This window comes from Eulemur rufifrons, chromosome 16 (genome assembly GCF_041146395.1).
Source record: "Eulemur rufifrons isolate Redbay chromosome 16, OSU_ERuf_1, whole genome shotgun sequence".
NCBI lineage: Eukaryota > Metazoa > Chordata > Mammalia > Primates > Lemuridae > Eulemur > Eulemur rufifrons.
In genome coordinates this window covers 91,540,128-91,562,875 of record NC_090998.1, presented here as the reverse complement: position 1 = coordinate 91,562,875, position 22,748 = coordinate 91,540,128, and the positions used below count along the sequence as shown (strand labels likewise).

Sequence of the window (22,748 nt, the reverse complement as noted above, 5' to 3'; positions counted from 1 at the left end):
GTTCTAATGATGTGGTATCCCTCGGTAAGTCCTTCTGGGTAGGTCTGGGTGGCAGAGGACAGAATCCCTTTACCTACCCTCCATATCCTTTGGGTGTAACTTTGTCCCAGAGCCAATGCCACTCCCCCACAGAAGCCTTCCTGGAGGCACACGGCAAGTTCTCAGTAGAGGTTTCCTGTCTTCCTCCCTCCCTCCTAGAGCCTGGTCTCCAATGCTCCTCTGGCCACGGCATCTCCTTTGCAAACTCCCCATGCCCCACGGCCTGCAGTCTGGTGGACTTATCGGGCAAGGCACCCAAACTACCCTAGCTGGGCCCACAACCCTGGCTTGACCCACTAGACTCACTCCTGGGCTCCTGAATCTTGACCCCAGGCCAGAGACTCACTGGGGCAGATCCGTCCCGCCCTGGAGAGCGTGGCCTCTAGTTCCTGCTTCCTGAACCAGATCCCTCGGCCGCCTTGACCCTGCCGCTCCCAACGCCTGCGGTCTGGGCCGTCTCCCTTCAGTGGGGTACCCACCTCTTCCCAGTAGATCTTGTGCTGCTTCAGGTAACCAGAGTCATAACCTATCACCTCTGGGCCACGTGTCTTGTCCCACCCAGGTTGGCACTCCCTACAATGTTCTTTACATGTGTATGTTGGCACTTATTCTATCCTGTCAGTATTGATTGAGTACCAGCTGTATGCCAGCCACCATGCCAGGACTTTACATGTGTCATCCCATCTCTCCCTCACTGAGCCCCAGTGATGAGAGTTTTTAATTCTCAATTTATATATGAGGAAGCCAAAGCTCAGAGAAGCTAAGTAACTTCCCCGAGGACACAGAGCTGGTTAAGTGGTTGGGTCCACTCGGACCAAAACCAATTCACGTGGTCAGTTGCAGGAGACTTGTCATCTAGCAGACAGGACAAAGGGCCCCTCTGCATGGAATCTTGGTGGCCTCCTGCAGAATTCATTGTTAAAGTCTCCTTCTCTGGCCTTGAGCCACTCATGAGCAGGGGCCAGGTCTCGTCCTGTGTCCTTAGTGTATGGCACAGGGCCTGGCTTGGAGTCATTGCTTAGTGAGTTTCTTCCTATAAGTGAAATAAATCCTCTTCCATCTCTGCTGGGCACTATCACAACAACTAAATAGCTCTTTTTCTTTCTCCAACAACTTAGGTAGGACCAGCACAACCTGGGGGAGGGGTACTTCACTTTCTTGGCCTCAGTTTCTCTGCCTGCAAAACAGGAGATGAGATTCCCAACCTCAGTCTTTGACTATGAGGATCAAATACGATGAAAGGCGTGACTGAGTCTGTGAAGTCCTACACAAATGCCCATTGTCACTATCTCTGTGACCCACCCCGGCTACATCACAACCACGAGGCTACTTATCAAAGAGCATAGCTGGCCTTGGGGGCAGAAGAGCCCAGGTCCCTTGGTGGAGCTCGCTCTGGCCAGTCTCCACTCCTCCAACATTCCTGGGAGATAAGGACGTCAGCACGAGGCCATCATGGCTCACTGTGCGTGGGGCGTGTGTCTGTCTGCAGCCTGGCGTGGGCAGCTGTGGGAGACTTTTATCCTGGTGATACTTGCGCCCTCCTCCTTTGTGCTGGGGACAGTCTTGGAATTGAGCTCGACTAGGCCTCTTCCATTCAAAATGGCAAAGAAGGGCGAGGCCCCAGAGGACAGAAAGCTGTGGGTCCTTGGGCTGAGACCTTAACTTCTCTCTGGACCCCAGGAGATGCACCCTGGGACATTGCTGGCCAGCATCATAGCTTCCTACTTGTATATCATCACTGCCACTGATTAGTCTGGAGAACACATTTGAGGGGAATCCAGGCACGTGTCTGCACTGCCATACCTATGTTCAGTATCTGCCTTGCTGGCCCACTGCTGGCACTGGAGGAAGAAGAGGGGAAGGGGACTAGCGAGCCCCTAATTTACTGATGCCCCCAAAGTCATGAGGTCCCCCGTATGTACCTGGTATCAAGGCTCCTCTCCGAGCACCTGCAGCCTTGATGTCCTTACCTGGCTTCCTGTTGGTGCCACCTCCTTGGAGGACAGTGTTGGTCTTGGGTACAGAGAATTGCTCACAGCACAGGTGGGTAGCATCCTCACGCAGGGGCCCCAGGAAGAGTGGTAGGCAGTGACCCCCAAGGGCAAAGGGTAAGATAAAGAGGGCTCCACAGATTGGAGAGATACTTGGGAGGTAAAACGGACAGAACTTGGTAATGTCTTTCTGAGAAGCCGTTTGGCAGCAGATAGGAGACAAAAACCTGATTCCCTTCCAACCAGTTATTTCACCTCCACAGATTTATTTTAAAGACATGATCAGACATGTGGGCAAAGATTTAGGTCAAGGATGTTCCACTCAGTGTTGTTTATAACAGTGAAAAATTTGAATCGGTCTATACTGCATGAGCAAATTATGGTGCATCCCTGCAGTGGAATACTACATATCCAACTTAAAAGTCACTCATTTTAGGCTGGGTGTGGTGGCTCACAATTGTAATCCCAGCACTTTGGGAGACCAAGGCAGGAGGACAACTTGAGGCCAGGAGTTCAAGATTAGTCTAGGCAACATAGTGAAACTCTGTCTCTACAAAAGTTTTTCAAAAATTAGCCAGGCATGGTGGCACGTGGCTGAGTAGTCCTAGCTACTCAGGGGGCTGAGTCAGGAGGATGCTTGAGCCCTAGAGTTCAAGGCTACAGTGAGCTATGATCCCACCACTGCACTCCAGCCTGGGCAACAGAGTAGGACCCTGTCTCTAAAAAATAAAAAAAAAAAATTAAAAAATTAAAATCACACATTTTGAAAGAAGATTTTATGCTAATGATTTTGAGTGTAATAAGAGAAAACAGGTTGCAAAAATGTATGTGTCGAATGAAACTCAGAAAGTATGCCGAACAAAAGAAGCCAGACAGAAAAGAGTACACCATTACGCATGATTCCGTTCATATAAAGCTCCAGAATAGTCCAAATTAATCCATAGTCAAAGGTATCAGATCAGTGGCTGCTTGTGTTTGGTTGGGGCAATTGACTGGGAAGGGCAAGTGGAAATTCCGGGAGTACTGGAAATGTTTTCTGTCTTGAGTGTGGTGGAAATTACACAGGTGTATGCATTTGTCCAAGCTCATTTGAGGGTGCAGCCACTGTGGAAAACATTATGGTGGTTTCTCAAAAACTTAAACATAAAATTACCATGTGATCCAGGAATCCTACTTCTAGATATATTGATGTACCCCAAAGAACTGAAAGCAGGGACACAAACCAGTATTTGTACACTAGTGTTCAGAACAGTATTATTCACAATATCAAAAGGTGAGAATGACCCAAATGTCCATCCACAGATGAATGGATAAACAAAATGTGGTACATACCTACAATGGACTATTACTCAGCCTCAAAAAGGAATAAAATTAATTCTGATACATGCTACAACATGGATGAGCCTTCAAAATGTTACGCTATGTGAAATAAACCAGACACAAAAGGACCAACATCGTAAGATCCCACTTATTTGAGGTACAGAATTCATAGAGACGGAAAGTGGAGCAGTGGTGACCAGGGGCTGCGGGGGCAGGGAAGGGAGGGGGAAGTTAGCGTTTCGTGGGGACAGAGTTTCAGTTTGGGAAGATGAAAAAGTTCTGGAGATGGTGGTGGTGACGGTTGCACAACAGTGTGAATGTACTTAATGCCACAGAACTGTTCATTTAAAAGGTAAATTTTATGTTATGTATATTTGACCACAATAAAAAAATTTTAACTCACCCCACTATTCACTTAAAACAGTGCATATTACTGTATGTAAAGTACACCTCTACAAAGATCATTTAAATAAAATAAAAAATAAACATAGAGGCCAGAAAAATATGCTGTATGTGTAATATGGTCTTAGTTTTATTTATTTATTTTTTTTAATGTATATGCTCACAGAAAAAACACTGGAAGGAAATACAGTAGAATGTTACTTGTCCTTCTGAGTCTTTTCTGTATTAAGCAGATACATAGGACTTTAAATTGGAAAAAAATGTTAATTTCTGGAGCGGTGAAGTCAGGCCAGCCTTTGCGAGCTGACTCCGGCTACCCTGGCGGGCGTGGCTTTGAGCCTCTGTGGAGTCACTGGGGTGAGAGACGGTAGTGGCTCAACAAAGCCAGTGGCCGAGAGGACGGACAGGAGAGGTCATGGACACAGGTTGACAGGGGCTGGTGAGCGGAGTGAGGAGAGGAGAGAGGCACCCCCCCCAAGCGGGGAGCCCTGACAGGGGCAGGCTTGGGCAGGAGGGCCCACTTGGCAGAGTTTAGGTGCCTGAGGGGACTCTGGGTAGATGTGTCCAAGGGGTAGTGGATCTGTGAGGCTGGCCTCAGTTTCCCCAGCTGTAAAATAAGGAGCATAGGCTGGGCTGTCTTTAGGACTCATCTACAGCTTTTCCTGCCAATGTGTCCATGAACTTGCAGCCCCAGAGGCCATGGGTGGGGACGTGCCCGGCACACTGCCAGGCTCTGCAGGACGTGCTGCAAAGGCAAAGCTGCCAGTCCTTGAGCTCCCTTTGTGAAGCCCTCCTAGGTGTCGCCCTGTCTCATGTGCCTCCTTGACATGGTGGGTGGGGGCGGTGGCGGGCAGTGGTTCCAACAGATTTTGGAACTGTTAGAAAGACGAGAGAACATAAAACTGAGTAGTACCTAAAATCAACCATGCGAATTATGAACTGTTACACGTAAAAACCACTTTTCACAATATGGAAACACAGAAAGTAAATCTTGAAGCATTACAAGGAGGAGCGTTCTACTGCCCCTGTCCCCTCAGCCCTTTGAGGCTTTGAGTGTGTTTCCTTAACAGGTAGCGGTTAATTTCAGAGTGTGTCTCATTGGGGGTGGGGGGGTGTCACATAGACCTAGGTTCAAATCCCACTCTGCCCCTTGCTGGCACTGGGTCCTGGGCAGGCAGCACGAGGCCCCGTTTTGCAGGTGTGGAGTGGGGGTGGTGGCAGTTTCTGCCTCGCGGGCTTACGTACTGCAACACCCAGGGCATCTCAGCACAGTGCCAGGTACAGGGGGATGCTCTTGTTACCCCTAGGGGAGGAGGCAGCAGCGACAGGTCAGGATATGCTGAGTGTCACAACCCAGGCAGGTCATTTCAGAGGGACACAGGCTCTTGGGAACTGACATCCTCATTTGACAGGTCAAGCCAAGAAACGGGGCCTGTGTGGCTCAGGGTCACCCACGGATTGGGGGAAAGACTACCCTCAAGGTCTAGAGACGTGTGCAATACTGGGAGGTACCACGCAATTTCGTTTTTATTAAAAAAGAATGACAAATGCCTCTAATGTCCTCAAGACAGAGGCTTGACGTCTGTGTAATGACATTTTATGCTTGCAGAGAACCTCATTTTCTCTAAGAACTTTCACACTGTTATTAATCAAGAGGATTTTTCATGAGGAAATTTTAAAAAGTAAGGTGCTCTTAACCAGTTGAATATTACTACCACCTGCTACTGTTAGTAATAGTACTAGTTCTAGTACTAGTGTAGTAGCAGTAATTGTAATAACAGCATGTACTGACTACCTCCATGTGCCAGGGCTTTATGTACAAAATTTCATTGAATCCTTCCCACAGCCTCGTGAGAAACACATTAGCATCACTCCCATTTTACTGATGAGAAAACTGAGGCTCAGAGTGGACCCACACCCTTTCTGCTTGTGTTTAATCGTCCCAACAACCCTAAGAGGTCAGTTACACAGAGGTGGAACCTGAGACTCCTGGAGGTGTTAAGCAATTTAGCCAACGTTGTAGGGCTGGTGAGCATCGAAGGTGTGGTCTGAGCCCAGACCTGCTGGATGTCGTGCTGAGGGCTGAGGTCAGCTGCTGAAGGCAGGGTGGCAGAGGGTGTACCTAGAGGGGGAAAAGAGAGGAGCTCACCTATTCCCTCCTCTTCTTGCTAGACCTGTGCCAGGCGTCACCAGGGGGAGCCAAAGGGCCCCGGGTCGGCTGCTCTGGGAGCCGAGTACCGCGGTCCTGCAACCGGCTGTCCCAGCTTGCCCACAGGGCATGGAGGGGGAGGTGGACAGGAGACAGTGAGCAGCTGGATTCACTTCTCAATGCCCCATCAAATAGCCAGAGAATCTTTTCCATGGAGCAATAAGACTTCTCAGTTAAATAACGTCTGTCTTGTTTCTTTGTTCCTTAATTCATTCATTCATTCATTCATTCGACAATAATTTCTCAGGCCCCGATGGGGAGCTGTAGCCTCAGACATAGATCAGCGGCTGGGGGGCGGGGTGTGGGCAGAAGAGGAGGGCTGCGCCTTACGCCTTACGAGGGAGGGGAACAAAGGGTGCTCCCGACAGAGGGGGGTGTACAGGCTCAGGGGTGTGGAAAGCAGGATGTCTGTGGGGTGCCCTTTGCAGCAATTTGGTGAGGCTGGGGTTGCTGCGGAGGGCAAGGGCTGCCTTGTTCGCCACGCAAAGAGCTCACAGGTCATTTGGAAGGTGATGGGAGCCACAGAGAGCTCCCTCCCAAAGTCACTGTGCGATTCAGCTGTCAGCCTCTGCTCTCCCAGCTCAGTGTCCAGAGGCTCCAAGGCACCTTTTGCTGGGGGGCTTGATGTACGGGTTCTCAGCCCCGCGCCACCCCACTCCCAAACACACACACCAGTCTCCAGAAGGAAAGAGCCACTTTTTCTCTGTCTGCAGACCTCAGAGGGGGTTAATTGCCACCAGCAAACTTGACCTGACCAATTACTTGGGAGCAGGCTGGGGACTGAAACTTGGTATAAGTGAGAGCTACCCCTGGGCACTGAGGGTCACAGAATAACAGCCTGTCACCTGCCTCCATTCCCACCTTGATTTAGGGGGACAGAGCCTGGAAGAAGGTTCTGCTGCCATCAAGCTTGGGGGACACCTGGCCGGGGTGGGGGGCCCTGATGAATAGGCACATTAAAGGACATTGTTTCTAGCAGGTCACAGCCCCCTCTCACACTTCCTGCCCTTGTTGCCCAGTGCACAAGGTATTAATAATATGTGGTTCTGAGGGAGCTTGTGCCCCACCCCCAGAAACCCAAAGCCACACTGAGAGGAGGACAAAATAAAACCTGATGACAAGGTCTCCCAAGTTAAACCGCCAGCCAGGAGCAGCTGTGCAGAGGAAAATGTCCAAGCAATGGGGAAGGGGCTTAGTGGAAGCACGAAGCAGCACTTCCTTCCTCTCTGGACTTTTTGGGACCCGCATGTCGGGGACCCCTTGTCTCAGATCAGTGCACCAGATCAGTGCCACAGCTGAGGTGAAGTCCGATTGGGAGCTGGCTGGACACAGATTTAACGTTGCGCTCGGAGGAGACTGTGTACAGAAGGGCGCATGAGCATGTGTGGGGCTGTGTCCCAGTGGCTGTGTGTGACAGCGGTGTCTGTCTATGCGTGTGGGGGTGTGTTGGGGCAGGGAAGGGAGCTGGTGTGCAGAGGGAACGTTGGGCGCAAACTGGTGCAGGCAGAGTGGACAAAAAAGAGAAAAGTCTTGTCTTTGAGTCGGGCCTGGAGGGCAGGAGAGAAAAAAGGAGCTCTTATTGGTGGTTGTCAAGGAGATGGGCCTTGGGGTTTGCTGAACTTTCTTGCCTTAAAGCGTCCTGCCTGCAGCTGAGAGGGGCCATTTATTTGTAGCCTCGCCTCCCTCGCGGGCGGTGGGGCCGGCCAAGGCGGGCAGGGCAGGCGTCAGGTGTAGACCCCAGGCCAGCCAGAGACGTTCCTGGGCCGAAAGACCGTGATGTTCGTCCCGCCCCACCTCCTGTCCCCGACCCCGTCGGCCTGTCGCTGTCCCAGGAGGCCCAGGCCTTGCATTACCGGCGGCGAACTCGCTGGCCCGGCTGGGCCCACGCGTGGGCGGCACCCGTCGGGACCGGGCGCAAAGGCGCATTGTCCGCCGGAGCTGTCCCGGGCGCCCGGTGCCAGACGCGGGTCCTGCGGCTGCCCCACGACGAGCGCACTTACGGGCCATTGTCTTTTGGGGAGGAGTAAAAAGTTCGTTTGTTTTGAGCGTAAATTTTAAGATGATTTCACTATTTTTCCGCGTCTGGCTCGCTCGCTGCTGCCTGGCCCGCGCTGGGCACCCAGAGGCGCTCAGGGGACGCTTGCCGACTGGCTGCGCGCAGTTCTGCCGCGCGCGTCGCGTTTCTCCCGCTACAAACGCGGGGCGCCGGCCTCTCCCGACCTCCGAGAGCCGCTTCGCAGCCCCCTCCTCTGCCTGGAGCGCTGGCGGCGGGGGGAGACGCTGCCCGGGGACGACCACCCTCGACGACTGGGGCCGCTGGGGCCAAGAGCAGGGGGGGCAGCCCCGAGCACGCCCCGGCTGGGTCCAGACGGAGCCCCCCGCGGCCGCACAAGCCAGCCCGGCCCCCACCCCCCACCTGCCGCCGCCCCGAGGGGAGGGAGCCGCCCCGGACGCCCGCGCCCGCCCCTCCCCCCACGGGCCGGCGGGCCGCGCCCATTGGCCGGCCGCGAGCAGCGCCCCGCCCCCCAGCTGCCGCGGCCCAATGAGCGCGCGCTGTCAGCTCGTCAGCCGCGCCGGCTCGCTGGCTCGGTATCCCGAGCCCTGGCGGGGCTGTAAGCAGCGAGGAGCGCTCGCGGGAGCGGCCGGTCGGTCGGGTGCCCGAGCCCCGCACGCCCAGCCGGGCCCGCAGCGAGCATGGGCGCGGCAGCCGTGCGCTGGCACTTGTGCGTGCTGCTCGCGCTGGGTGCGCGCGGGCGGCTGGCGGGGGGCAGCGGGCTCCCAGGTAAGCGCCGGGCCCGGGACTGCGGGCAGGAGACGCGGGGGGCGCGGGCCGGGCGGCCCCCACTCCGCGCCGTCCAGAGGCCGCACCCGCCCGGCCCCGCCTCTTTACAAAGTAACTTCTGGGCCGGCCCGGGGCGCCTCCTCCCCGCAGCCTGGCGGCCGGGCTCCTGCAGCCCCGCGGGCCGCGGCAGGGGCGGTGGGCCGAGGCCCGGGGAGGGGAGAGTGAGGCCGGAGGGAGGAAGGAAGCGCGACGGCCGGCCGAGGGCCCGGCGTGCGGACCGCGGCTGGGACCGCGGGGCCGGGAGGGGCGCTGCCTGGGGAGAAGGGGCGCGGGCGAAGGGAGGGTCCGGGGAGCCCCGAGGACGTGCTCGAGAGAAGGACGGACCCCGAGAAAGGGGAGGGGACGCGGTGGCTGGAGGGACAGACGGACGGGAAAGCAGGCGCAGAGGGAGCAGACAAAAGGACACAAGAAGCAACCAGAAAAAGACAGACACAGCGGTAGAGAAGAGGCGAGAAAGGCCGGGGGCGCAAGGAGAAACCCGAGGGAGGGAGGAGGCAGAAGGACCGCCGGAGGAAAGAGATGAGAAAGGGATGGACTGACGCTGCGAAAGGAGACCGCGGAGGGGCGGAGGAGGAGGCAGACGGGGAAGGAGAACGGGGCTACCTGGGAGGCTACGGCCAGTGGACGGTCAGACAGGAGCGGTGGGAATGAGGAAGGAAGGCGGAGAGGACAGACACGAGGGCGCGGGACCAGGCTCGGGACATAGCGCAGGGGATCCAGGAGAGGGAGGTGGGAGCCGAGGGAGGGGTCGGGGCAGAGGCCAGCCAGGTGGGGCCACGGGAGGTGGGGGCATATTTCACGGGGACTCCCCGTCCCCTGTCCTCCCACCCCGTCCCTCCTGCTCTCTGGCTGCCTGGAGGGGCTCCTGGCTAAGCTGGAGTGACATTCTCTCCTCCCACGTCTTTAAAGGAACTTCCTCCCCTTTCTCTCCCTGGAGGGGGACATGGCCGGGAGGGTCCTGCCTGCCCCTCCGGGCTCCCTGAGGTCTGTGTTTGGTGGCGTGGGGTTCTATTCCTGGTAGTCACGCCCTGAGTGGGGATGCCAGGCCATTTAAACTGTTCCGCTCACCCTGCTGTCCACACCCCCTCGTGCCTGTGGGTGTCTCTCTCAAGCTTCGGGCTCCTTTGCCTCTGAATGACTGTTCGTGTGTGTGCCTCTCTCCACCTCTCAGTCCCCTGTCAGGTCTCTCTGTGTCTGTGTCTGTCTCCTGCCCCCATCCTCCCCCGCCCAGGGAAGTCCTGTGGCTGTGAAGCCCCACCGGTCCCCAGCATAAGCAAACCAAAGTCAAAGTGAGCAGCCTGTGATGGGAGGCCCTGTGAGGGAATCTCCAGCCCAGGAGTATGGCTGGAGGATCTCTGGGGACAAATGGCTGTGGCTCCTCACCCTCTCTCCTGGAACTTGCCGGCCCTCTCCCCACCCTCCACCTAAGGACATGCTTAGGAGGTGTGTTGGGAGATGGCTCCACCCACCTCTCACCAACATCGGTCCATTTCCATCCTGACGAGGACAGCTACCTAGGTGGGAGATTGGGGGTGGGTAGCCAAGGGGCTCCAGAACCCCAGGCAGTTAGTTTCCCTTCCCTAATTCCCAGGCACTGACCCTTGGGAAGTGGGAAGAGCCGTCTCTGTGGCCACTGCCCCCGCTGGTCCTGTCTTAGAAATGGCCCTTCCTAGGCTGGGCGCGGTGGCTCACGCCTGTAATCCTAGCACTCTAGGAGGCCGAGGTGGGCGGATCGTTTGAGCTCAGGAGTTCAAGACCAGCCTGAGCAAGAGCGAGACCCCATCTCTACTAAAAATAGAAAGAAATTATATGGACAGCTAAAAAATATATATATATAGAAAAAATTAGCCGGGCATGGTGGTGCATGCCTGTAGTCCCAGCTACTCGGGAGGCTGAGACAGTAGGATCGCTTGAGCTCAGGAGTTTGAGGTTGCTGTGAGCTAGGCTGACGCCACGGCACTCACTCTAGCCTGGGCAACTGAGTGAGACTCTGTCTCAAAAAAAAAAAAAAAAGAAATGGCCCTTCCTCCCTGCTGGAAGCATGTAGATTGGCCCCCTCTGGCATCTGATTTCCTTCCCTTGAGGCAGTGCCACCCCTGCACTGGAGTCCCTCTGTTGCCGCTTCCCCAGAAGGCCCCTCACCAATGTTCCTGCTGGCCCCTGGCCATCTGAGCGCCAGCTCTGACCCCCTCCGCCCACTGCCTCCGAGGCAGCTTTTTACCCTTCCTTTGGGCAGCTGTAGAGGGTGGGCTGCCCACCTGAGCAGATGCAGCCCCCTGACAACTGATGCTGCCTGCCATATGGGCACGCATGCATGCTCATCATTCTGTTATGTTTCTTTTTGATGCCCTTCTTCCTTCAGGGCTGGGCTGGAGCCTTGGGGGCTAGAGGAGGAGAAGCCCTGGGGAAGGGGAGGGGGTCTCTTGGAGAGGCCCCACATGCAGATTTAGAACCCAGATGTCAGCCAGGGGAGTAATTCAGGGTGGACACTTGGGGACAAGGCAATCTGCGGTAGGGCCAGAGGCATAAAGAGATGGGGACATTCCGAGCTCACCCCTAGGGGGCTGCCATCATATTAATAGCAGCTGCAGAGAGTCCCTTGTGCTGCCCTCCTGTCCTTCTGTCATCCCCCTGCGTTTTATTCATAGCTAGTTGGAAGTAACTGGCACGTAAAAAGCTTATTCTGTGTTCTAGTCTCTGCCCCAGTGAGCTACCGACCTGTAACACACCTCACTGCACCTCAGGTTCCTCATCTATAGCCCGAGGAATTCAACTGTGTTACAGCTAAGGTTCTTCTGGCTGTGCTATCCTAGGCCGTGAGGGTCCTCTTTCTGTCTGAGCTGTGTGTGTGCGTGTGTGTGTCAGAGAGAGAGAGAGAGAGAGAGAGAGAGGGAGGGACTGTTGGGGTGTATACACAGATACACAGGATCCATTTTGCCTTACTTTGCCCCGGTAGCTCTTCCAGACTGGAGCTGTATGTGTGTGTTGGGGCAGGAGGTGGGGGGTGTCAGGGGCCCTCACCCTAGACGGAACTTCAGTTTAGAAGTGAGGATATGAGAACCAGGTCACACGTAGATTTCCGAGGAGGGGAGGAGGGCCGACTGGGGAGACCAGAACCATCGGTCAGCTGAGTTAACCCAGCGAGGGTGTGGTCCTGCCACCGGACACTCCAGTGTGGGGTGTGGAATGAAGAATCTCATATCCTCCCAGCCTAGGGCTGGCTGGGATCCCATGTTCACCTGCAGGAGACTGCTGGCCTGGCCTCTGCTCAGTTTTCCAATCTGTAACCCAAAGGGGCTGGAGTGAAATCCTCCAAGGACCCTTCTGGCTCTAAATTCTAGAGTAACGAGAGTGAGGAGGGTTGCAGTGAAGCTTGTAGAAAGAGCAGGACACACAGAGAGAGGCTTTTCCTCGTGTGTCCCTAAGCCTCAGTTTCCTTATCTGTTTGCAGAAGAATAGCCCTACTCAGTGGGGTTGTGGTATAAGTGAAGCCAGGCTCATTGGTAGCATTGTGCCTGGCACAGAGTAGCTGCTCCAGAGATGCTACCAGTTGCCACTTGTCACACCAGACTGTCACGGGCAGCTGTTGCTGTTAATTTCCCCAGTGATCAGTGGCAGGGCAGAGGCAAGAGCTCCCCGCACACACTACCCACTGCCTGCTCCCAGGCCACAGCTCATCTGTTGTCCCCCCACCAGGGGCAGTCGACGTGGACGAGTGCTCCGAGGGCACAGATGACTGCCACATCGACGCCATCTGTCAGAACACGCCTAAGTCCTACAAATGCCTCTGCAAGCCGGGCTACAAGGGGGAAGGGAGGCAGTGTGAAGGTGAGTGGAGCCCAGCCCTGCCCATTTGACACCAGCTAGGGCCAAGCCTCCAGCCCGCCACCACCGATGCTGACAGAACTGGCTTCTCTCAGCCTTGGGAGGGAGGCCACGGGCTTTCTGGGAATGCAGGCTGCTGCCCTGGAAGATGAAGCTGGAGTCATGGGGTATCTGATTCTCACCCGGGTTTGAAACTTTTTGTTTTTTTTGAATGATGTGTTTGTACATCTGTTCCCGACTGGATATGTGTGCTGGGGGTGTTAGGGCCTGGGGTGACCCCCTCCCTCCAGGTCCCTAATGTCAAGTCCAAAACCACCCGAGGTGGCCTGTAGCTTCCCCAAAGGACCTGCTCAGTGACCAATCATGGCATTCATGAGGCTGGCTCAGGTCTCCAGCTCCAGAGCACAGACAGAGACTGGTAGATTTGTGGCATCCGTCTGTCTGTCCGGCCTTCCTTCCCTGCACCTGGGGTGCTGGTTTGACTGCCTGGTATTAGAAGCTGCCTTCCTGGCAGGCTGAAAGTCAGAGTGAGGAGAACTCCAGCTGTGTTTGGAGTCTGGGGTCTGGGGCAGAACTCGGCGTCAGGGGGCTGGAAACAGCTCTCCGTGACTGACGTGCAACTTGGATGGGGTCACTGATCCAGATCGTCCCCATCTGCCCCATTGTATGAATGAGGAGAGCTGACACTTAGGGAGGAGAAGCATCCTTGGCAAAGTCCCCAAGTTTCACAGTGACATGGCAAGGACTGACACCCAGGTCTTCTAACTCCCACTCAGTGACTCTCTGGCATCTCATTTTCTTCTCCCTGGGCCTTGCCAGTTTACTTTTTCGAAATGTGATATTTGTGTTAGGAAAGCGACATGTTCTTTCTACGTGAGGCTTTACAGGGCTGGCATTTTGCAGGAGATGGAGTTATGACTCCTTGGGATACTGACGGTGTTTGTCCATCTCATTTATTGAGCAAATACTTAAGGCTGAGTGCTGGGCAGATGCCATCGTCCTGGACCATGCCTGCTTTGGTCATATCCCCGGCTTGGTCAGGGCCCAGAAACCGCTGTGGGGGAGCTGGCGCCTATCCACAGGCCTCTGGAAGGAGGCCAGGCTGGAGGCAGATAGATCAGGCCATTAGCAAGAAGCCTAGTGGGACGGGCTGGCCCAGCTGCTGGCAAGGCCTGGAGGCTAGCTTCGTGATTCAAGTGGCACATGTGAGGCTGTGTGTGACGTTTTCTGATCCTCCACTGGGCCTCACAGACCCAGAGCCCTGGCAAAGGAGGGTCCTGTTTCCTCCCCCAGCCCAGCTCCATAGGCCCTGTCCTCCTGTCTTCTGCCCGGGACCACACTGTGTCTCCTGTTTCCTTGAGGGCCTTCAGAGTCCAGCTTTAACTCCCCCCTCTGCTTGAGCCCTGGGTTAGGAGTCAAACTGTGTCCCAAGCCCAGCTCTGCCACTCGCTGGCTCTGTGGGCCTCGCATCCTCATCTGCTCGAGAGAGAAATTGTTCTGGCCTGCCAGGCGTGAGGATGAGAGAGGACGAGGCTCGTGAGTGTGCTTCAGGAACTGCCAGGGGTCCCCCTATCTCTTCGGCCAGGCTCCAGCCTCTGGCCCTTACGTCCTGAAACACGGAACACTGCATGTCCTGGCGCACACACGCACGCTGGGCTGTTTCACGCTTGTGAGCCCCAGCTCAGGTTTTCCCTGTGCCTAGAGCTTCTGCCCTCTTTTTGTGTCCTGGCTAAAGGATAATCAGCCCCTAGATTTGCCTCCTCTTGGAAGCCTTCCCTGATACCTCCACTTCCACACACACCTGCACACGCACGCTGGGCTGTGTTAAGTACCTACTCTGCTCCAGTGTCACACTTCTGACTCTGGGTTGTAATTACATATCTTGTTCCCCCACTGAGCTGTGAGCTCATTTGCTGAGGGATTGCCATGAGCTCGGTGTTGGGGCCACCACACTGAAGCTGTCAATCTCAGGCCATGCCCCTAGGAGTGCCCGGCAAGCTTCTCAATTACAGAGATGCTCTGTGCTTGTCACTGTTCCCAGCTCTTGAGGCAGGGCCTGGGGCTAGCATGGGTGTGTGGAAAACGTCTAGTCTGAGTTGGCTGTCTTCTGCCCAGACTGGGGTTCACATTAAATGAGCAACCTGTGAGACACCCACAGAGGGAGGTGCGGCATGCTGGGTCCCTGGAAGGGCTTCTTCTTGCCATGGTGTCATCTTGACCCTGCGTGATGAAAGAGGAGAGCAGTGACAGGCCTGACCGCTCATGGGAGCCTGAGGTGCAGCCCACCGCTGATGTGAAAATGTGGGTGGTGATTTGCCCTCACCGAGCCCCAGTTTCTCCTGTATGGGCCTCAAGTACTTTCTCACAGGTCATTCTGAAGACTGAGTGAGATACGGCGTAGTGCACTGGGGGCCTGGCACTCAGCACACGGTAGGCACTCAGTACACAGTTCCGTGCTCAACGTACAGATGACAGTGTCATTGCCTCATCGTCACCATCATCATCATCAGCTCTCACTGCCTCTCACAGTGGTTTCAGGCTCAAATGAGATTATGAATGGTGAAGACCTTTGAAAAGGACCCAGCTATATACTTTAGAGGTGATAGTTAGAGTGCAACCCAGTCCCTGCTTCTCAAGAGCTTGTGGTCTGGTCGGGCTGCGTGAGCTGGAAATTCCTCGCTAGCAGATTTAGGATAGCACAGGTCAGTACCTGCCAAGTTTCATACTAACAGTATAAAAATAACATGAGGAACCAAGAGGAAAATGCCATTTGGTTACTTGCTCCCTGTGTCTTCAGTGAGTGAGTGCTGGCGTGGGTTCTGGGGACCCGAGTGGACCCTATCCCACTTGCACTCAGGTTCTCTCATCCCTGGGGACCCACCCACAGTCATCAGTCAGAATCAAGGCAGCCTGCCGGAGTGTTCGCCCGAGAGACGTCACTTCCCTGCTGGCTTCCCCGGGATGACTGTGCGGGGACTTCTGGGAGCTTTGAAATCTGAAGTGTGTGTCAGGCCACATGCAGCGTGGCCTGAGGGAGCTTGGAGACCAGCCAGATGTCCACTCCTCGGTTTACAGGTGGGGAGACGGAGGCTTGAGAGGACAGGGGTCTTTCCTGAGTGTGGACCAGACCCCAGGTTTGGTAGGCCCGTTTCTCCACACCGCGTTTCTGCGAGTGGTTTCTCCTGTGTGTGGCTTTCTGTTCCGAGAAGAGAGAATGAACAGTCTATATTCAGTTGAGCATAATGGTTAAGGCACTGACTTTGGAGCCAGACTGCTTGGGTTCAAATGCTGCCTGTGTAACATTACTTAACCTCCATTTGTTTATCTGTAAAATGGACATGATACTAGTACCTACTTCATAGACACAGTTTGAGAATTAAATGAGTTAATGTATTTAAAGCATTTGAACATAGCCTGGCACACAGGACACACTATATAAGCATTAGCTGCTGTTACTGTGATGATGATGATGATGGTGGTGGTGATGATGGTGATGATGACAATGATGAAGATGTTGATGACGGCAGTGTTGATGGTGATCATCGTCATAATGTTGATGATCATAATTTTACTTAATCTGTGAAAAGAGGTGAAGCTTTTCTTTTTCCTACAATTCCCAAGATCTAGAATGGTTGGGAAATGGGGTATTCTGGTTCATCGACTGTTCATATAAACCATTTGCATACATCCATATCCCCGTAGAGGTGTACAGACAGGTGTGCCCTTCACAGGTGTCGCTTTATCTAGAAGGTATAATATGAGAGGCCAAGGTGGGAGGATTGTTTGGGACCAGGAGTTTCAGGCTGCAGTGAGCTCTGGTTGTGCCACTGCACTCCAGCTTGGGTGACAGAGCGAGCCAGACCTCATCTCTTTAAAAAAAAAAAAAAAGGAATGTACAACAAAAAATACACAGAACAGAAGGCTTTCCTTTGTTCAACTAAACCTACTCTGCCGGGATGCAGATATGCTGCTACCTTCTCCCGGAGCAGACATCAGTAATCAATCCCCGCACCCTCCAGTCATTTCTGCAGTAGATGAAGTCTGTTTTCCCTCCCTGGGCTCCTGCATCTGCAGGTCCTGAGCTGCTGTGGGGTTCTGCAGAGGTCAGGGTTGGAGTTTTGGGGGAAATGTGCACCCTGTCCTACAGATCTCATCGACATCGCTGTTTGCTCAGCATAACGGACTCTGCGAGTGCATCGTCCACAATCTGGGTCTTCACGGGAAATGAGCCCAGACCGTGCGAAGCCCTGCGGGGGCTGACGTAGCCTCTTACACCCTTACCCCTGTCACCCTGAAACTCCACTGCTTGTGAACCCCCATTAGCAAAGCCCGCACTGGAGGCAACTTGCCCCGCATTCCGGGGACAGTTTCTTACCACAGTTTCCAGGCCATCTTGGCATGTGGCCAGTGGACATATGATGATGACGTGGCCTCCACACGTGCAGCCACGTTGCGGCTGTGTCCAGAGGGCGGTCTGGGGCCCCGTGTGGTCAGCTCAGTGCAGGCCGGGGCTTGCTGTAGCCAGACTGACGAGGCGCCTCGGTCGGCTGGGAAAGGCTCTGAGCAAGGCTGACGATAAATCCCGTTTTCTTCTTGACTGGCTCCTGTCGGGATCTGAAGTGACTCACGGATGTGTGGAGTTGGAAGAAACGTTAGAGGGTATGCAGGACAGTCCCTGTGAGTGACAGGTGCCGTCTCTCTCCACTGCCCATCCCACAGACACACCCATTTTAGCCCGTGCCACTCTGCACTTACGTTTTCCTGTGTCTCCTGAAATGTGGGCTCCTCCAGGGCAGGGTCTGTGACCTGTTCGGCTCCCATCCCTGGAACCCGGCACCGGGCCTGGCAAGGCCATGGAAGGCATTTGTTGGGTGAAAGGGTGGGTCTCGAGGGTCGTCTCCTCCAGGAAGTCTTGCCTGGCCCCCCAGACAGGTAAGCTACCACCTGTGAGCCTTCCTCCTCAGTGCTTCTGTCACACTAGGTTGTGTTGACTTCACTCAGAGCCAGGCCCAGAGCTGGGGTCGGTGGACAGTGAATGACCGTTATCCATCCTGGGGGCTCCCAGAAAGGCCTCCCAGAACCTCACAAACTGTGAAGATTTTACAGATGAGGAAGCTGAGGCCCAGGCGGGGAGGGGCCTAGTCTAAGGATATCTGGTGTGGACAGTGGCAGAGTTAGCCTGGGGAAATTGGGTCCAGAGAGGTCAGTCTCTAGCCAGGCCACCTAGCTGAGAGGCAGCAGGGCCTGGCTTCCACCTCCACCAGCCAAGGGGTCCCAGCAGCAGGCCAGGCCCCATCAGCCTGTCAGAAGGCAGTGGGGGAGGCTTCTCAGCTACGGAGTGACAGAAGGGGATGCAGAGACCCTTTTCTTTTTCACACGTCCGCTCCCTGATACTGCCCGCTGGTCTAGGACAGGCCTCAGGAATGTGAGTGCCAGAGACTCATCGCCCCTCAGTACAACTGGGGGATGACGCCCTGGGGCTTAGCCACAGCTCACCCACTTTGAGCTACTATTATTTGCTATCCTTCCCTCCCTCATCTCACTCCAATACCACTGTTTTTTTTATAATAGTTTCCCACACTTGCCAGCTCCTTCCTACCTCAGGGCCTTTGCACATTCTGTGTCCTCTGTCCCTCTTCACTTAGCTAAGCCTGCGCATCCCCAGCTCACCCAGCCCCTTGGGCGTGGGCCTTTTGGAAGCTTCCAGGCCACCCTGCGCTGGCCTCCTAGTCTGAATTAGCCAGGCCTGTCTGTGCTCATTCTGGGAGGGGGCAGACCAGGGGTAAGGAGGGGGCATTTCATCCCCTTTAAAGGCTTCAACTCATTTAACCTTAATTGCCTTGTTTTCATAGACATTTGCTAAGGAAAAGGACCAAATTATAGCTTGAATTGGGTCTTACTAATCTTAATTAAAAGCTCTCATTTATAATCAGGACCAGGCCCCAAAGGAGGAGCAAACCGCCTTCAGATGGCTTGTTTAGATAACTGAGACACTCCGGATAATCGCTGCTTCATCTGAAGCAGCAGCGCATATCACCCCTTCTATGTGTACTTCATTTTTTAGACCATTTATTCAAGTGGTTTATTCCACTTGCAAGTTCCAACTCCGGCCTTTTCCAAATGCTATAATTAAAACTCTTGGGGGAAATAACTTTTTGTTTTGGCCACAGTATATCAAATATATTACTATTTTCCTTTTTTATGTGAAAGGGAAAAAAATGACAACCTTCTGGCCATAGGAGATCACAAAATTAGCATGTATGTAATGAATGTAAATAGTCACTTCCTGAGTTTTATATCCCCGGGGTCTGCTTGTCAATCACTGAAGTTAGGTAGATTACAGAACATGTTATTAAAGTGTTTTAACAAAACTCATAATAACATACCCAGCGATCTATTTAGTTTAACATCAGGGGAAAAAAACCCTTGAAACCAATTGGCCTTCTTAAGAAATAATGTCCATGACCTTATTAAATCATTTTCATCATCATTACTGCATACTTTATTGAAACTCCAGATAAAATTCTGCTATTTGGGAGGGCAGGAAAGGCGGTAGGAGGTAAATAGGGATAGGGGGCAATAGGGGAAGAAGGGGAAATTCTTCCCCTTCAAGTCTTAAAACATGCAATTATGCATGCTAACGTGTGCTCTGCCGGAGATGAAAGCGTTCAAGTCCAGCACACCAGCGGGCAGGAAGAAATTGGATGTGACTTAAAATTCCAAGTTGCTGTCAGCTAGCAATTAGGCAGTGTTGCTTGCAACTGGCCCCAGCTCTGCTGCAGAGTTTAGGCTTCTTGGAGAGTTCTTGGAGCCCATGTTCATTTTTAGGACGAAAAATCAAAAGCTCAAGCTGTTGCATTTAAGCATAGGAGGTAAGTTGGCCTCCCTGAGCCTCAGTTTGCCTGGCTGTAAAATATACGCACTGGACTGGATTCAGTTAGGGATCGTCTACATTCACTGAGTACCTGCTCTGTGCCAGGCTTGGTGCTGGGGCCAAGACATGTTTCCTGCCCTTGAAGACCTTGCTGGTTTGTAGGAGAGACAGACTGGCAACGATGGGATCATAAGGGGATGTGGAATGTACAGTGCGGGAAATGCAAACAAGACTCAGTGGGGTGAAGTAGAGAGAATGCATATGTCTGCCGGAGGAGGGGAAGAAATCAGGGAGGGCTCCCTGGAGGAGGTGCCATCTGCGCCAGGTTAGAAAAGCAGAATAGAAGCAGGTCTCTGAGGGTCCTTCCAGCTCTGATGGTCAATGGAAGCATTTGTAGCAAGGATTTGGAGGCGTGTGGTTTGGTCCTTGCTAGCTTGGCAAGCCTAACAAGTGACTTAACCTCCTGAGCCCTGGTTTCCTCACCCATCAAATGGGCGCCACCACACCTGCCTTATGGAACATGCGTGTGAGTAGAGATCTGAGGGAAAGGCCTCACTGCCCATGAGCATGTGTTGAAGGCAGCACCGGTGCCTGCATATTGGGCTTTTTTCCTCTAAATCCACATTTCTGCCAGGGTTGGGGGTCTCTGCCCCCCACCTCCCGCCCCCCGTGTCTCTGAGCTCCCCGGGTGGCAGCCCTTCTCTGCCCTCTTCCTCCGGGCTCTCTCGCCTCCTCTTGGCCGCTTCTTATTACAGTGGCTGTATTTGTTTTTCCATCAGAGGAATGCTAACCAGAAAAAACCATTATTTCTAAGAAAATAAACTGTGGGCTTGTGTGCCTTTGAATGCTACTGAAATGGATGGCGGCCTTCCCCAAAGGCCTTGAGACAAAGAGGGCTGGGGGGCTTGTGTGTGAGGGCAAGGTCAGGGGGTCTAGAGGGGGTGCTCTGAGGGGGTCCTCCAGATGGGCCAGGGCTGCAGCCTGGGCGGAGGGAGTTGCAAACTCCAGCCAGCTGGCCTGGACTCTGGCCTGGGCTGATACCAGCTGGTGGTGGTGACCACTCCCCACTCCGAGGTCTGTAAGATGTGCTCCTCCCTCCAGGAGCCCCCATGCCTTCCGTCTGGGCCTCCTGCCCTTCATGTAGAGGGACGTTGAGCTGGGAGTAGGTCCGTGGAGACCTGGGTCCCAGCCCTGTGTGAACCGGGACAGGTCTGTGGGCCTTTCAGCCCTTAGCATGCCAACGGCAAAGTTCAGGGGGGCCAGGAGATCCCGGGCTCCTCGGCCTGTCATTGTGGGCAGCTCCTTCCACCTGGCGATGCCTGCTTTGGTGGTGCCCAGTGCTGGCTCAGATTGCGGGGGTGGTAGGTAGGTTTCAGCCAGGCTTAGCCACCTGTCCCTTCCCGCTGCCAGCCCCACGGGCAGACCTGGGCCTGGCTGGTCCATAGCAAGAGAGATTCACCCCACATGAGGTTGTGTTTGTCTGTGTTGGGTCATTTTCCCCCTCCAGGGACGCTGTGGCCAGCGTCCAGGCTGAGGGCATACTTTGTCCCTCAGTTGCTCTGTTACCCCTTTATAAAACCCAGGATGGTGGATCAGAGGAGCTCTAGGATTCTGGCTTACTGATTCTAAGCGGTGGTTCGGGTTTTCTGGCAACTGCATGTCTCCGATTATCCTCCTTTAGAGCTCAGAGGTGGCCAGGCCTGTGGAGTGGCCCCTCAGAGCCTGTAGTCTGGGGGCCTGGCACATCTTCCCTGCCTTTCCTGGAGGGGTGGGAGAATGACCACGCCTGTGATTGGCAGGAGGGAGCAATAGGACCCTTGACTCAGGGCTAGCAGAGCCAGACTCCAGCCTGGCAGGTCCCCTGGGGCCCTCCTCACTTCTATCTCAAACACTCCAACAGGTCAGTTCCCTTGACCAGATCGCTTCCGTGTCCGTTAGTCCTGATGCCTGAGGCTGCAAACAGCCCCCAGCAAAGGGTTCGGTGTGTTTTTGAGGGAAAAAGGATTTAATTAACTGGACCTCAGCCTACTGGTTTGGTAGGGGAATCCCCCTGGTTCCTGGGAGCCATGTCCCCCACCATGTACCCAAGCTGGGCAGGTGGCATTTGAGGTCAGTTCACAGTGAGTATCCTTGTGGTTTCCCTGCTTCCAGGCAGAGCCGGCCCAGCAGATAAGAGAACTGACGACATGAACTTATTTTATTTTTATTTTTTAAGCAGCTTTATTGAGATATAATTCACACACTATATAATTCAATCATTTAAAGCATATAATTCAGTGTCTTTTAGCATATTCACATTGTTCATCCATTACCACAGTCAATTTTAGAATCTTTTCATTACCCCAAAAAGAAACCCCATACTCCTTGACCATCTCCCCTTCGAGCCTCCAGCCCCTCCAGCCCTAGGAAACCACCAGTTTACTTTCTGTCTCAATTGATTTACTTTTCCTGGAGATTTCATATAAATGGAATCACATAACGTGTGGTCCTGTGTGACTGAGATAGCCTTAACTTTGAAGTCAGGGGGCCTGGCTCAATTCCTGGCCCCCTTTGTATTAGCTGTGCGATTTGAGGCAGGGCAGGCAACATCTCTGAGCCTTGGTTTCCCTTGCTGTAAAATGAAGATGTTGGCACCCACCTCTCAGGGCAGTCATGTGTGTGGGTCCTGCAGATGGCCTCACACGTCATGAGGGTCAGTAAATGAGGCCACGGTCATGACTGTTCCTCTGTTCAAGGATCAGCGGGCTTATGTCAAGCACATTCTGCCAGGTTCTGAGGCTTTAGCTGAACAGGACACAGCAGCATGGAAGGACACATGCATAAGCGAGTGAGGTCAGGAATGGTAGTGTCTGTTTGGGGCCACAGAGCCCAAGGCGGGGGGAGGGCTCATATTTGCTAGGAGATGGGCAGAGGCTTCAGGGAGGAGGTCGTGGTGGGGCTCGGGGCGCAGAGATGAGCAGGCATTTGTGCAGGGGAAGGAGCTCCAGGCAGAGGGACCAGCATGAGCCACACAGGGAACTGGGAGAGGTCACCAAGGAGCTCGAACCTCATGGTTATCTTGGATCACAGGGTGGGACGGGGGAGGGAACCTTCCCACCCTCTGGCTGAGCCACGGTCAATCGTGTGCAGTTAGGAATGAAAAAGTATATAGATTTGTGTTGGTTTTGTGTGACCTTTGACCTTTCCTGTAATTAACTGCTGGGCCCACTTCTAGCATTGTCTTTGCAGAAGAGAAACCTGATCGAT

At 54.1% G+C, this 22,748-nt stretch overlaps 1 protein-coding gene across 2 annotated transcripts in view; it reads left to right on the top strand.

Annotated features, from left to right (window-relative positions):
* Window positions 1–8,655: 8,655 nt before the first annotated feature.
* The window catches only part of SCUBE1 (signal peptide, CUB domain and EGF like domain containing 1), a 116,259-nt gene continuing 102,166 nt past the window's right edge, over window positions 8,656–22,748 (top strand). For both annotated transcript variants that reach the window (XM_069490213.1, XM_069490212.1), the window contains exons 1-2: window positions 8,656–8,743; window positions 12,500–12,631. In XM_069490213.1, coding sequence (XP_069346314.1) covers window positions 8,656–8,743; window positions 12,500–12,631 — 220 coding nt within the window. The remainder of the gene's footprint in view (window positions 8,744–12,499; window positions 12,632–22,748) is intronic.